Source organism: Microcebus murinus, chromosome 6 (assembly GCF_040939455.1).
Source record: "Microcebus murinus isolate Inina chromosome 6, M.murinus_Inina_mat1.0, whole genome shotgun sequence".
NCBI classification, from domain to species: Eukaryota; Metazoa; Chordata; class Mammalia; order Primates; family Cheirogaleidae; genus Microcebus; species Microcebus murinus.
The window spans coordinates 109,660,463-109,676,075 of NC_134109.1; the positions used below are offsets into that span (position 1 = coordinate 109,660,463).

The following is a 15,613-nucleotide window of genomic DNA, read 5'->3' on the forward strand; positions in this document are numbered from 1 at the left end:
AATTTCTGAGGTATGTTGTTAAACAGAAAAAGCAAAGTGCAGAACATTGTATGTCACATGCTAGGTTGTGGATAAAAAATAGGGGTGGGGGAGAAAAGGAGGATATATTCATATTGGCTTATATATGCATCAAATGCCTATTGAAAAATAAATTTAAAACCTGTCTATTGTTTGCCTCTTGGCTGGGGAACTGGGTGGCCAAGGAACAAAGGTGGGAGGCAGACTTCATTTTAAAGTCTCGAGCCAGCTCATTGAATGAGGCGGCAGCTTTGGGGTTTTCTGTGTGGTCTTCGCAAGCCAACCATGTCTAAGGGACCTGCAGTTGGTATTGATCTTGGCACCACCTACTCTTGTGTGGGTGTCTTCCAGCATGGAAAGGTAGAGATAATTGCCAATGATCAGGGAAACCGAACCACAAGCTACATTGCCTTTACTGATAGCGAATGATTGATTGATGCTGCTGCAAAGAATCAAGTTGCAATGAATCCCACCAACAGGGTTTTTTTTTTTTTTTTTTTTTTTTTTTTTTTTTTTGAGACAGAGTCTCACTTTGTTGTCCAGGCTAGAGTGAGTGCCGTGGCGTCAGCCTAGCTCACAGCAACCTCAAACTCCTGGGCTTGAGTGATCCTTCTGCCTCAGCCTCCCGAGCAGCTGGGACTACAGGCATGCGCCACCATGCCCGGCTAATTTTTTACATATATATATCAGTTGGCCAATTAATTTCTTTCTATTTATAGTAGAGACGGGGTCTCGCTCTTGCTCAGGCTGGTTTTGAACTCCTGACCTTGAGCAATCCGCCCGCCTCGGCCTCCCAAGAGCTAGGATTACAGGCGTGAGCCACAGCGCCCGGCCCCAACAGGGTTTTTGATGCCAAATGTCTGATTGGGCGCAGATTTGATGATGCTGTTGTCCAGTCTGATATGAAGCATTGGCCCTTCATGGTGGTGGATGATGCAGGCAGGCCCAAGGTCCAAGTAGAATACAAGGGAGAGACAAAAAGTTTCTATCCTGAGGGGGTGACATCTATGATTCTGACTAAGGTGAAGGAAATCACAGAAGCCTATCTTGGAAAGACTGTTACCGATGCTGTGGTCACAGTCCCAGCTTACTTTAATGACTCTCAGCATCAGGCTACCAAAGATGCTGGAACCATTGCTGGTCTCAATGTTCTTAGGATTATAAATGAACCCACTGCTGCTGCTATTGCTTATGGCTTAGACAAAAAGGTTGGAGCAGAAATAAATGTGCTGATCTTTGACCTGGGAGGTGGCACTTTTGATGTGTCAATCTTCACTATTGAGAATGGAATCTTTGAGGTCAAATTTACAGCCGGAGATACACACTTAGGTGGAGAAGACTTTGATAATAAAATGGTCAACCATTTTATTGCCGAATTCAAGCGCAAGCATAAGAAGGACATCAGTGAGAATAAGAGAGCTGTCCGACGCCTCCGTACTGCTTGTGAACGTGCTGAGCGTGCCCCGTCTTCCAGCACCCAGGCCAGTATTGAGATTGAGTCACTTTACGAAGGAATTGACTTCTATACCTCCATTACCCGTGCCCGATTTGAAGAATTGAATGCTGATCTGTTCCGTGGCACTCTGGACCCTGTAGAGAAAGCCCTTCGAGATGCCAAACTAGACAAGTCACAGATTCATGACATTGTCCTGGTTGGTGGTTCTACCCGCATCCCCAAGATTCAAAAGCTTTTGCAAGACTTCTTCAATGGAAAAGAACTGAATAAGAGTATCAACCCTGATGAGGCCGTTGCTTATGGTGCAGCTCTCCAGGCGGCCATCCTGTCTGGAGACAAATCTGAGAACATTCAAGATTTGCAACTCCTGGATGTCACTCCTCTTTCTCTTGGTATTGAAACCGCTGGTGGAGTTATGACTGTACTCATTAAGTGCAATACTACTATTCCTCCAAAGCAGACACAGACCTGCACTACCTACTCTGACAACCAGCCTGGTGAGCTCATTCAGGTTTACGAAGGTGAACGTGTCATGACTAAGGATAACAACTTACTTGGCAAGTTTGAACTCACAAGCATACCTCCTGCCCCCTGGGGTGTTCCTTGGATTGAAGTCACTTTTGATATTGATGCTAATGGCATTCTCAATGTCTCTGCTGTGGACAAGAGCACAAGAAAGTAAAATAAGATTATCATTACTAATGACAAGGGTCCTTTGAGCAAGGAAGACATTGAACACATGGTTCAGGAAGCTGAGAAGTATAAAGCCGAAGATGAGAAGCGGAGGGACAAAGTGTCATCAAAGAATTCACTTGAATCCTATGCATTCAACATGAAAGCAACTGTTGAAGATGAGAAACTTCAAGGCAAGATCAATGATGAGGACAAACAGAAGATTCTTTTTTTGAGAGAGAGAGAGAGAGTCTCACTTTGTTGCCCAGGCTAGAGTGAGTGCCGTAGCATCAGCCTAGCTCACAGCAACCTCAAACTCCTGGGGTCAAGCAGTCCTTCTGCCTCAGCCTCTCAAGTAGCTGGGACTACAGGCATGCGCCACCATGCCCGGCTAATTTTTTCTATATATATTAGTTGGCCAATTAATTTCTTTCTATTTATAGTAGAGATGGTGTCTCACTCTTGCTCAGGCTTGTTTTGAACTCCTGACCTCGAGCAATCCGCCCGCCTCGGCTTCCCAGAGTGCTAGGATTACAGGCGTGAGCCACCGCACCCTGCCAAACAGAAGATTCTTGACAAGTGTAATGAAATTATCAACTGGTTTGATAAGAACCAGACTGCGGAGAAGGAAGAATTTGAACATCAGCAGAAGGAGCTGGAGAAAGTCTGCAACCCTATCATTAACAAGCTGTACCAGAGTGCAGGAGGCATGCCGGGAGGAATGCCTGGGGGCTTCCCGGGTGGTGGGGCTCCTCCTTCTGGTGGTGCTTCCTCAGGCCCCACCACTGAAGAGATTGATTAAGCCAACCCGAGCATAGATGTAGCAGTGTTCCACACAGTAGAAACATTGAAGGATCTAAATTTGTAGCAAATTATGTGGCAGATTTAAAGTTGAGCTGCTATAGTAGATTACTGGGCATTCTCAATACTTGAATATGGAGCATGTGCACAGGGAGGGAACACTGCACTTCATAAGCACTGCATTGTAAGTGGAAAATGCAATGTCCTAAATAAAACTGTCTTTAAAAATAAATAAACTCTCGAGCCAGATGAATATATTATCAAACACAAATTCAATAAACATACTTTTGAAATAGTTTTGCTCTGTCACCCTGGCTAAAGTTTAGTGATGTCATCATAGCTCACAGCAACCTCAAACTCCTGGGCTCAAACAATCCTCCTGCCTCAGACCCCCGAGTGGCCGGGACTGCAGGCACACGTTATGCTTGTGTGTTCTCACTAAGCCTTTGAGATCCCTGACCTCAGAGAGTTCGTGGTCTTATGGGGAAAAGACTCAAGGCTATAAAACAATTAAAACGATCCAGTGACAGCAAAGAACAAAAGTGACGCTGTGTAGCATGGACTCTAAGAGCTGCACTTCAGGATGGAGAAGCAGTCAGGGTGGGCCGGCTGGAGGGACCAAAACTCAGGCTGGGGCTTCCTGGAGGACCAAAGCAGCTAAAAGCGGATATGAAGGGTGACACGTGCTGCCCCATGCTGGATGTAGGAAACGTAGGCTCCACGTGCTGGGGCAGTCAGGAGCCGTTCAGCAGGGGAGGCACACGCTGAATGTGGAGTGTGTTCGAGGTCAGTGGGGTGGCATATACAGGACAGATTGGGGGATTAGAAGCTGCCTGGGAGGAAGCCAGGATGCTGAGATGGGGAGTCCAGGCTGTTCTGAAGGCCTCAGCCACACCCATGGTTCTTACAAAAGGGAGTGACAAACTCGACAATGTAACGAAAAATCAGCATGGGTAGAAACTGTAAAAACCACTGTCCTAGTGGCTGGGGGGGGGGGGATTGTCATTTATGACAATTGTGTGTGCATTGGTGCAGGATTTATTAGCAGTGCCCAGTCCCACCCACTGAGACCACCGTTTTTTGCTCGCCACCGTTTTTTCTCTCTGCTGCCTTCACAGGATTGTGCAGGCTGCCCTCATGTTTCCTGGGCATTCTGTGGTGTAGAATAAGGCAGATCGAGATACAGAACCGGGAACATGTGAAGGCGGGGAAGGAGTCTTACTTTTTGGGTTGGTCCTAGAATCTTGGTTGTGGCAGATTCTGGTAACACGTAAAGGGGGAGTGAAATTAAGCAAGGAGCAAAGAGACTCGGCTAAGTGCAAAGTGAAGGGCTGAGAGGAGCTGAGCGAGGAGGAGGCAGCAGTGCTGTGCAGGGCGGCCGGAGTCCCGATGCAGCGGGGCTGTCTGCAGTCTCGCCACACCAAGGGGTACAAGAGGATGAGGACGAGGAATAAAGGGATTTTTGAGGAATGTTGCTGAGCATTGTGAGTTGGACACACTTTTATGTTCGTCACCCCAAGGCTGGGTGCAGTGGCTCACACCTGTGTTCTCAGCACATTGGGAGGCTGCAGTGGGAGGATTGCTTGAGCCCAGGAGTTTGAGACCAGCCTGAGCAACATACCGAGACGCTGTCTCTAACAAAGAGAGAGATTGAGAGAGAGACTCAAGTCAAGATTGGGGTTTCTTTTAAATTCCTTTGCCAGTGTGTGCTGGTCTGAGTGCGACGGAGCAGGGCTGAGCTGTGCAGAGCTCTAGGCTGTGTGTGGGTTATGCGTACGTGCTGCGTGTCCTCTATGTTGCTAAGAGTCTCCTTGATCTCGTTTTACCCTCGTAACACCACCGCTTCATGATAGAGTCAACTAGTATGTGTATAGTAGTAGTAACTATGTTTTATAGATGGGAAATTGAGGGTCATAGCCAGTGCAGGGTGTTAGGGGTTCTCTTTCTGCTCTACAGCTACCACCAAGCAGGCTCCTGCCCAGGGCTCATTAGCATGTCCCTCCCTGGGGTCAGTTCAAACACACCTTCCGCCAGGCACCAACACTGCCAGATACCTGTTTTTTCAGTCCCAGTTAAATAGCTGCTTCATTACCTTTTCCTTTCCATACCTTCCTTCATGCATATATTGTGGTTTCTAGGGCAGCATGAAATTCCTAAGTGTCATGCAGCTGCCTCTGAACAAAGAGCCCTGGCAGCAACCCTGGTGACTGACAGGTTGTTTACACTGAGACCTTCCTGGTGGAACCAAATATTCTACAATATTCAAGCCAGGTTTGGTACCACCTGGGGCAAGGCACTGGGAAGGATCAGGCCAGAAGAACTGCCAGTTGTCTCATAGCAAAGGAATGTTGAGAGCAGCTGGGTGTGAGGGCAAGAGGCAGAGATTTGAGCTTCAGGGCCTGGGCAGGACATACAGCTAATCCAGGTGGGATCTGGGAGCACCTCCCATCCTCTTGCTGTAATAGGTTGGTCTCATGGTGGCTTTATCTGCAGAGATTACATGGTGACCTTTTGCTTGCTGGCCCAGATAGTGAGTCGCTGGGGATTGGAGGCCCAGCAGACTCCCTTTTGAGCCTCCGGATTCCTGGAAGAGCAAGGAGAGTTGAAAGGTGCCTTCTATGTGTGTAGGCAAATTAGGTGACACCGAAGGCTCCACAGCTGTAGAGATGGACTTGGAAGCAGCCAGCATGGGTGCACGCAGGGATGTCACAGCTTGCAGGAGAGCTTAAGGGTGGAGCTGAAGATCATTTCTTGCTCTTGGGACAGATCACGGCCAGGCCCTGGCTTGGGAGCTCATGTGTCACCTGGAACTTCTGAAAATGGCTCTCTTGGTAGGGGAGAAGTCGAGCTCTGGAGCCATACACTTGGGGGAAATTGTCATGATGGGGATGAGCAAAAGAAGGCCATGGAAAGAAACTCATGTTCATCTGGCTCCTGGTCTGTGCCAGACACTGTGCTCTGCACATCCAGTCGCATTTAAGCCTCCTAACCATCCTTCAAGATAGGCATTGTTGTCCCCATTAAAAAAATAAGAGCCTGTGCCAGGCATCTAAAGGGTTGTGATCATTTTGGGCCCCCTGCTGCCCAACATCTGCAGGAGAAGAGCCAGCGTGTTGAAGGGCATACAAAACCCAGGCTGGATGAGTAGGGAAGAGCAGCCTCAGGGGGACAAGAATGTATCCTAGACCTCTGAGGAATGTCTTGGAGGCAAAGTTCAATCCCATAGAAGGAAAATGTCCTGACATTCTGAGCTTATGAAAAATGGGGGAGCTAGTGAGACAGTGAGCCTCTCGCTCTGGGGATGTTTGGGCAGATGCTGGAGGACCACAGATGTGAAAAGGGCCCCTGCTCAGCTTAATAGGTGGCTAGGGTCAGTCCTCAGCATTGCTTGAGCATCTGTGGTGTGCTCCCTCCCTCCCACCTCTGAGCTGGAGATTCAACACACATGTCCCTAAAATCACAAATGGTGAGAGCTGACCCTTGCTAGCCAATAGAAATAATACCTTCCTTTTCATCAGAAAAAACGGAAGCAAGATGGCAGTGGGATTACATATTCAAAATGCTGAAAAAACTCCATCAGCCAACAATTTTCTAGTCAGCAAAACTAGCTTTCAAACATTCCAGATAAAAATAAAGAGAATTCATTGCTACCAGACCTACATTATACGATATGCTAAAGGAAAATTTTCAGGATTTAAGCAAGTAACCCCAACAGTAACTCAAAACCATATGAAAGGCCGGGCACAGTGGCTCACGCCTGTAATCCTAACACTTTGGGAGGCTGAGGTGGGCTGATTGCTTGAGGTCAGGAGTTCAAAACCAGCCTGAGCAAGAGCAAGACCCCATCTCTACTATAAATAGAAAGAAATTAATTGGGCAACTAATATATATAGAAAAACTTAGCCGGGCGTGGTGGTGCATGCCTGTAGTCCCAGCTTCTCGGAAGGCTGAGGCAGGAGGATTGCTTGAGCCCAGGAGTTTGAGGTTGCTGTGAGCTAGGCTGACGCCATGGCCCTCACTCTAGCCTGGGCAACAAAGCGAGACTCTGTCTCAAAAAACAAACAAACAAAAAACCATATGAAAAAACAGTGCTGGTAAAGGTAATTATGAAATTATTATTTTATTACTCAAAAAACTTCATTTTTTATTTAGCTTTCTGAATCTGTGATTTTGCTTTCAACACTTTCATAACAATTTTCTCCTCCTCAGTAAGGAAAACATGCTTGACTCTGTCATGAACACATGTAGCACACATGGAACTACCACAGGCCCTGCTGACATGTTTTTGTTTTAGGCAGTCTCATAAGGACTTTAGGTCTCAAAGCACGAACCCCTCCCTTGCAGTCTGCCTGGGGCGTGCCACACGGAGGTCCTGGTGCTTCCCCAACCTTCTTGGTACAAAGGTAAACATTCTATTACCAGGAGTGTAAGACAGCCTGGTTTTGTTAGAGGTTGTATTGTAGGAAAGCCTAGGACAGGATGCCAAACGCTGGACCGTTCTGAGTGCCTGTAGACAATGTCCCCAGAAGAAGATGAAATAATAAAAGACAGTATAAGTGCTTATTTCTTCTTTCTTCTGTTAACTGGTTTAAAAAGCAATTGTGTGAAACAATATGTTTATTGCATTATTAGGTCTATAACATCCAGAAATGTAATATATTTAACAATAACAGCACATAACACGTGTTCAAAAACAGGTAGCTGCTGTTGCTGCTATTATTGACTGGACTGGTTCTCAAAATGGAGCACATGGTGGATTATAGGAACTCCAGGAAGGGATGTTTGATTTCATACTCACCAATTTTTTTTTTTTTTTTGAGACAGAGTCTCGCTTTGTCGCCCAGGCTACAGTGAGTGCCGTGGCGTCAGCCTAGCTCACACCAACCTCAAACTCCCGGGCTCAAGCAATCCTCCTGCCTCAGCCTCCCGAATAGCTAGAACTACAGGCATGCGCCACCATGCCCGGCTAATTTTTTCTATACATATTAGTTGGCCAATTAATTTCTTTCTATTTATAGTAGAGACGGGGTCTTGCTCTTGCTCAGGCTGGTTTTGAACTCCTGACCTTGAGCAATCCGCCCGCCTTGGCCTCCCAGAGTGCTAGGACTACAGGCGTGAGCCACCGCGCCCGGCCCATACTCACCAATTTTTAAAGGGATATTAAAATACATATATAAGGCCAGGCGCTGTGGCTCACGCCTGTAATCCTAGCTCTTGGGAGGCCGAGGCGGGCGGATTGCTCAAGGTCAGGAGTTCAAAACCAGCCTGAGCAAGAGCGAGACCCCATCTCTACTATAAATAGAAAGAAATTAATTGGCCAACTGATATATATATAAAAAATTAGCCGGGCATGGTGGCGCATGCCTGTAGTCCCAGCTACTCAGGAGGCTGAGGCAGAAGGATCACTCGAGCCCAGGAGATTGAGGTTGCTGTGAGCTAGGCTGACGCCACGGCACTCACTCTAGCCTGGACAACAAAGCGAGACTCTGTCTCAAAAAAATAAATAAATAAATAAATAAAATACATATATAAGCATTTTGAAAATAAGGACCATTTACTTCTGTATCCAGAAATATGCAGGCTGGTTAAATAGAGAAATCCCTCCCTAAAAGTGCGGAATAAAACATCATAAACATGTATGTGAAAGCACAGATGAACTGCCATTAAATAAGGGACTCATTCAGAGCCAGCATGACAAGGCAGCGCGACTCCTGCAGGGAGCGGGCGCTGCAGCCCGGCTTGCTGGGCCGTGAGTGGCCAGAACGCCAGGCGCCTCCTGGCCCCACGTCAGTCCTCTTGGTCTCAGCTCGGATTCCAGCCACTGCTGAGCTTCATGTGACCTCAACCAGCCTCCTGCAGGTGTCACCTTGCCTTGAGCACGTGGGCCTACCTCTCCCTGCCTGAGTCCCCCTGGCTCCACAGTGTGGGATGCTCTTGGGAATCTCTTGGACCTTCACACAGGCACAGTCACACGTGCAGGGGAGTTAATGTCTATGGGGCCACTCTTGACCAGTGGGGACCCAAGTAAATTCTTCTTTTCAGATCCCATCTCATAAGGTGCTTCAGAAAATCATGTGAAAATCAAGGACCTGCCTTGTTAAGGCCACCTTGTACTGGCTTTCCTCTTTCTTTGTTCACTCTCTCCATCTCTCACTTTTGCTTCCTGGGATTACTTTTCAAATTATGTACACACAAGCCTTTCCTGAGGCTCTGTTTTTAGAGGAACCTAAACAAAACAGGGAAGAGGAGAAAAGGCCTGCGGTCTGGTCCTGGGAGGTTGGTTATCCTTCCTCTCTTCCAAATTTGGGACTTCTTAAAAATCAACTCAGCCGCAGAAGGCTTTCCTATATCCACTTCACTTTGGCTGCAGAAAGAACACAGGGTAAAAAGAAGTCCAAAAATTCCTAACAAAAGCCAAAATTCATGCAGAGAAAAGCCCAAAATTATATTGCCTGTGTGACTGGAAAAATCCTATGTCAAAGAAAGATTTTTTTCAGTGGTTCTGAATTGGAAAAATCCCGAGGCACCTAGCCGAAGCAAACAAAAATCCTTTCTGGAAGAGTATATATTCAACACAGATTCAAAGAATTCCCACAAAGAATTTCAAGGAACATGAGCTCATAATCAAAAATCAATAAACTCATGAAGAAACAAACAGCAAGGAGCATGAGTCAGCAGAAACAACAAATTATAAGATGAGACCCATAAATACTGCGAAACACGGAATGATGAGACACAGAATAGGAAATAAATATTTTAATATGTTTAAAGAAGTGAGAAACGACACTGAAACTGTGATGACGGAGGCAAAGAAACTAATAAAATTAACTAGGCACATAAATATTTGAAGATGAACCAGGAAAAACTTCTAGAAATGAAACTATAATTATTTAAAAATCTCCAAAGAAAAGCTAAAAAGCAGAATAGACAAAGTAGAAGAGAGTATATAGTAAATTGATATATAAAGCTTAAGAAATTACCAAGAATTCCACAAAGAATGATAAAAAGGTGAAATATGAAAGAGAAGTTAAGAGACATGGAAGAAATTCAACATTTATCCATGATAAAACCTCTCAGCAAATTACCAATTAAAGGGAACATCGTGGAGAGGAAGGGCATACCTCTAACCCGTGCTAGGGAGAGGCAAAGATATAAAATGCAACCAAAATGTTTGTACTCTCATATTTTCTTGAAATAAAATTTAAAAAAGGGAACTTCCTCAATTCAGTGAAAGACATCCACAAAAAAATCTACATCTGCTGTCATACTTTATGATCATATGATCATACTTTTTTACCATATTTTATGGTAAAAGACTGAATGTTTTTAAAGTTCAAGGACGAGCAAGGATGTCCACTCTTGCCACTCCCATTCAGCATTTTACTGGAGGTCCTAACCAGTGCATTAAGTCAAGAAAAATAAATAAAAGGCTTACAGATTGGAAAGGAACAAATAAATCTCTCTCCATTAGCAGAATACATATTTGTTCATGTGAAAAATCACAAAGAATATACAAAAAGGCTACTACAACTAATGAATGAGTTTAGCAAGGTTACAAGATACAAGTCAACAGGGAAAAATGGTGATGTTTTTATATATTGGGAATGACCATGAAATGGGAACTTTTTAAGCGATACTTTTTTTAGAAAAATAAAGACGAGGTCTCATCTTGTCACCCTGGCCAGAGTGCAATGGTGTGATTACAGTTCACTGTAACTTTGAACTCCTGGGCTCAAATGATCCTCCTCCCTCAGCCTTTTGAGTAGCTAGGGCTACAGGTGTGTGCCACAATGCCCAGTTAATTTTTAAATTTTTTTGTAGAGATGGAGTCTTGCCATGTTGCCCAGGCTGGTCTTGAACTCCTGGCCTCAAATGATCCTCCTGCCTTGGACGTGCTAGGATTATAGGCATGAGCCACCACACCCAGCCAATGTTATTTTAAATAGTATAAAAAACGTGAAATACTTGATATAAATCTAATGAAACATGTAAGATTGACATGCTGAAAACAATAAAACATTGGTGAGAGACACTAAAGAAGACCTAAAACATTGCTTATGGGTTGGAAAAAATCAATATTGTTAAATCCTAATTCTCCCCAACTTGATCAGTAGATTTAATGCAATCCCAATCAACATCCCAGCAGGCTTTTTCATAAAAATTAATAAGCTGATTCTAAAATACTTACAGAAATAGAAAGAAACTAGAATATCATCAAAAACACATTTTGAGGCCAAATGTAGTAGCTTACACCTGTAATCCTAGCACTCTGGGAGGTTGAGGCAGATGGATTGCTTGAGTTCAGGAGTTTGAGACCAGCCTGAGCAAGAGTGAGACCCCATCTCTACTAAAAATATAAAAATTAAGTGGGCATGGTGGCATATGCCTGTGGTCCCAGCTGCTTGGGAGGCTGAGGCAGGAGGATCACTAAAGTCAGGAGTTTGAGGTTGCTGTGAGCTAGGTTCTTGCCATGGCCCTCTACTAAGGGCAATAGAGTGAGACTCTGTCTCAAAAAAACCCCCAAAAAACACAACAACAACCAAAAAACATATTTTGAGGAAAAAGAACAAAGAAAGAACAAAGTTGGAAGACTCACAATACTTGTCTTTAAGACTTACTATAGAGTTGTAATATTCAAGACAGTGTAGTATTGATGAAAAGATAGACACATGTACTACCATGTTTCCCTGAAAATAAGACAGGGTCTTTTTTTCTTGTCTCTGCACATCTTTATTTATTTATTTATTTATTATTATTTTTTTTTTTTTATTTCGGCATATTATGGGGATGCAAATTTTAAGGTTTCAATAAATGCCCTTTCCCCCCTCCCCCCACAAGTCTGAGTTTCCAGTATGACCCAGATGGTGCACATCTCACTATGTATGTATATAGCCGCCCCCTCCCCCTGCCCAATACCCTATTACTGTAGTACCTATGTGTCCACTTAGGTGCTGCTCAGTTAATACCAGTTTGCTGGTGAGTATATGTGGTGCTTGTTTTTCCATTCTTGGGATACTTCACTTAGTAGTATGGGTTCCAGCTCTAACCAGGAAAATATAAGATGTGCTATATCATCGTTGTTTCTTAGAGCTGAATAGTACTCCATGGTATACATATACCACATTTTATTAATCCATCCTTGGATTGATGGGCACTTGGGCTGTTTCCTCAGCCTTGCAATTATGAATTGTGCTGCTATAAACATTCGAGTGCAGGTGTCTTTTTTGTAGAGTGTCATTGGATCTTTTGGGTAGATGCCCAGTGATGGGATTGCTGGATCAAATGGTAGATTCACTTGTATCGCTTTAAGGTATCTCCATATTGCTTTCCACAGAGGTTGAACTAGTTTGCAGTCCCACCAGCAGTGTTTCTCTCTCTCCGCATCCACGCCAGCATTTATTGTTCAGAGACTTTTTGATAAAGGCCATTCTCACTGGAGTTAAGTGAAATCTCATTGTGGTTTTTTTTTTTTTTTTTTTTTTTTTTTTTGAGACAGAGTCTCGCTTTGTTGTCCAGGCTAGAGTGAGTGCCGTGGCGTCAGCCTAGCTCACAGCAACCTCAGACTCCTGGGCTTGAGTGATCCTTCTGCCTCAGCCTCCCGAGTAACTGGGACTACAGGCATGCGCCACCATGCCCGGCTAATTTTTTCTATATATATCAGTTGGCCAATTAATTTCTTTCTATTTATAGTAGAGACGGGGTCTCGCTCTTGCTCAGGCTGGTTTTGAACTCCTGACCTTGAGCAATCCCCCCGCCTCGGCCTCCCAAGAGCTAGGATTACAGGCGTGAGCCACAGCGCCCGGCCCTCATTGTGGTTTTGATTTGCATTTCCCTGATGATTAGAGATGTTGAGCATTTTTTCATATGTTTGTTGGCCATTCTTCTGTCTTCTTTAGAAAAGTTTCTGTTCAAGTCCTTTGCCCACTTTTTAATAGGGTTATTTGATTTTTTCTTGCTGATTTTCGTGAGTTCTAAGTATATTCTAGTTATCAGCCCCTTATCAGATGCGTAGGATGCAAAAATTTTCTCCCATTCTGTAGGTATACAGGGTCTTTTTTTTAATTTTTTTTTTTTTGAGACAGAGTCTCGCTTTGTTGCCCAGGCTAGAGTGAGTGCCGTGGCGTCAGCCTAGCTCACAGCAACCTCAAACTCCTGGGCTCAAGCAATCCTGTTGCCTCAGCCTCCCAAGTAGCTGGGACTACAGGCATGCGCCACCATGCCCGGCTAATTTTTCTGTGTATATTAATTTGCCAATTAATTTCTTTCTATTTGGCCAGGCACAGTGGCTCATACCTGTAATCCCAGCACTCTGGGAGGCCAAGGCGGGCGGATTGCTCAAGGTCAGGAGTTCGAAACCAGCCTGAGCAAGAGCAAGACCCCGTCTCTACTATAAAATAGAAAGAAATTAATTGGCTAACTAATATATATAGAAAAAATTAGCCGGGCATGGTGGCGCATGCCTGTAGTCCCAGCTACTCGGGAGGCTGAGGCAGGAGGATTGCTTGAGCCCAGGAGTTTGAGGTTGCTGTGAGCTAGGCTGACGCCACGGCACTCACTCTAGCCTGGGCAACAAGGCCTGTGTCTCAAAAAAAGAAAAAAGAATGTTCAGCGGCCGCCACCACTGCTGGGAGCTCCATGGGCCTCTCCTGCGTGCTGCCGGTGTCTGGCCGAGCCCAGGGAGCCTCGGAGCCTCCTGCCGAGGAGCCATCACCGCAGGTTGGAGGCTGTCCCAGGTTGGAGGCTGCAGGGGGAGGCGACGAGGCGGCAGGAGCCCCACCGGGGGCCTGGGACTGGAAAACTGCCTCCGGCTTCACGATGCCAGTATGGACAGAATAGCTTATGATGCTTATCCCCACCCACTGCTTCCGAGACACTGAGTGGAAACCAGAGTACCTCCAGCCGGAGAAGTGTGTCTCACCACCCTACCCTGGTCCTGTGATCGCTGTGGCATTGCCTGTGCCATTGTCACCTGGTTTCTGGTCCTCTATGCGGAGTTTGTGGCCCTCTTTGTCATGCTGACTCCATCCCGAGACTACGTGTACAGCATCATCAATGGGATTGTGTTCAACCTGCTGGCCTTCTTGGCCCTGGCTTCCCACTGCCGGGCCATGCTGACGGCCCCCGGGGCAGTGCCCAAAGGAAATGCCACTAAAGAATTCATCGAGAGTTTACAGCTGAAGCCTGGGCAGGTGGTGTACAAGTGTCCCAAATGCTGCAGCATCAAGCCCGACTGAGCCCACCATTGCAGTGTTTGTAGGCGGTGCATTCACAAGATGGACCACCACTGTCCCTGGGTCAATAACTATGTCGGCGAGAACAACCAGAAGTACTTTGTCCTGTTTACAATGTACATAGCTCTCATTTCCTTGCACACCCTCATCATGGTGGGATTCCACTTCCTGCATTGCTTTGAAGAAGACTGGACAAAGTGCAGCTCCTTCTCGCTACCCACCACAGTGATCCTCCTCATCCTGCTGTGCTTTGAGGGGCTGCTCTTCCTCATCTTCACGTTGGTGATGTTCGGGACCCAGGTGCACTCCAACTGCACGGACGAGACGGGCATAGAACAATTGAAAAAGGAAGAGAGAAGATGGGCTAAAAAATCAAAATGGATGAACATGAAAGCCGTTTTTGGCCACCCCTTCTCTCTAGGCTGGGCCAGCCCCTTTGCCACGCCAGACCAAGGGAAGGCAGACCCAGTATGTGGTCTGAAGGCCCCTGACCAGCACTGCCACTCAGACACAAACCACATCACAGCACTACGCCTGGTCCGTTCACATGAATGTTTAAACCGAAAAAGCAAAATGACTACTCTTAAAACATTTTTTTATGTCTCAAGTAAAATGGCTGAGCATTGCAGAGAAAAAAAAAAAAAAAAAGAATGTGCACAGTAACTTTATTCATAATAGCCAAAAATGAAAAGCAATCAGAATGTCCATCAGAAGAAGAATAAACAAAGTGTGCTCTGTTCACATAATGGCATACTACTTAGCCAGTAACAAGAACAAATTACTACTGATACACGCAATAACATGGATGAATCTCAAACACATTATGTTTAGTAAAAGAAGGCAGACACAGAGTTCATACTATATAATATCATTTTTATGAAGTTTAAGACCAAGCAAAACTATCTGATTTAGAATAGTGGTTAGCTCTGGTTTGAATGAATAATGACTGAACAAAAGCAGAGGGGAACTTTCTTCTGGTGTGATGAAAATGTTCTATATCTCAATCCGAGTATCAATTACATGGGTGTACACAAATAATAAAATGTATGAAGCTATACACTCAAGATCTGTGATTTTCACTGTGCATATCATAACTCAGTGAAATACTACAGTCACACATCACTTAAAGGTGGAGATACATTCTAAAAAATGCACAATTAGGTGATTTCGTTGCTGTGCAAAGATCAGAGTGTACTTTACACAAACCTAGATGGTATGCCTACTACATAGCTAGGTTATATGGTAGCCTTTGCTCCTAGGCACAAACCTGTATGGCATGTTACTGTGCTCAATAGTATAAGGGCACAGTAACACAATGGCAAGTATTTGTGCAATAGTGATTTTTATGCTCCATTATAATCTTATGAGATCACCGTCAAATATGCAGTCATTGACTGACACGTTGTTATGTGGTGTGTGACCGTATATGATTTTT

At 45.1% G+C, this 15,613-nt stretch overlaps 1 protein-coding gene and 1 pseudogene across 1 annotated transcript; both read left to right on the forward strand.

The window, feature by feature from the left end:
* The first annotated feature begins 279 nt into the window (after positions 1-279).
* LOC105854849 (heat shock cognate 71 kDa protein-like) lies at positions 280-3,104 on the forward strand. The gene is given in 3 exon segments (XM_076004559.1): positions 280-490; positions 853-2,396; positions 2,715-3,104. Coding segments are annotated over 3 exon segments (1,965 nt in total). The 5' UTR covers positions 280-303; the 3' UTR covers positions 2,949-3,104.
* A 10,611-nt stretch (positions 3,105-13,715) lies between these two features.
* Positions 13,716-15,222, forward strand: LOC105854848 (palmitoyltransferase ZDHHC3 pseudogene; annotated as a pseudogene).
* Positions 15,223-15,613: the final 391 nt, after the last annotated feature.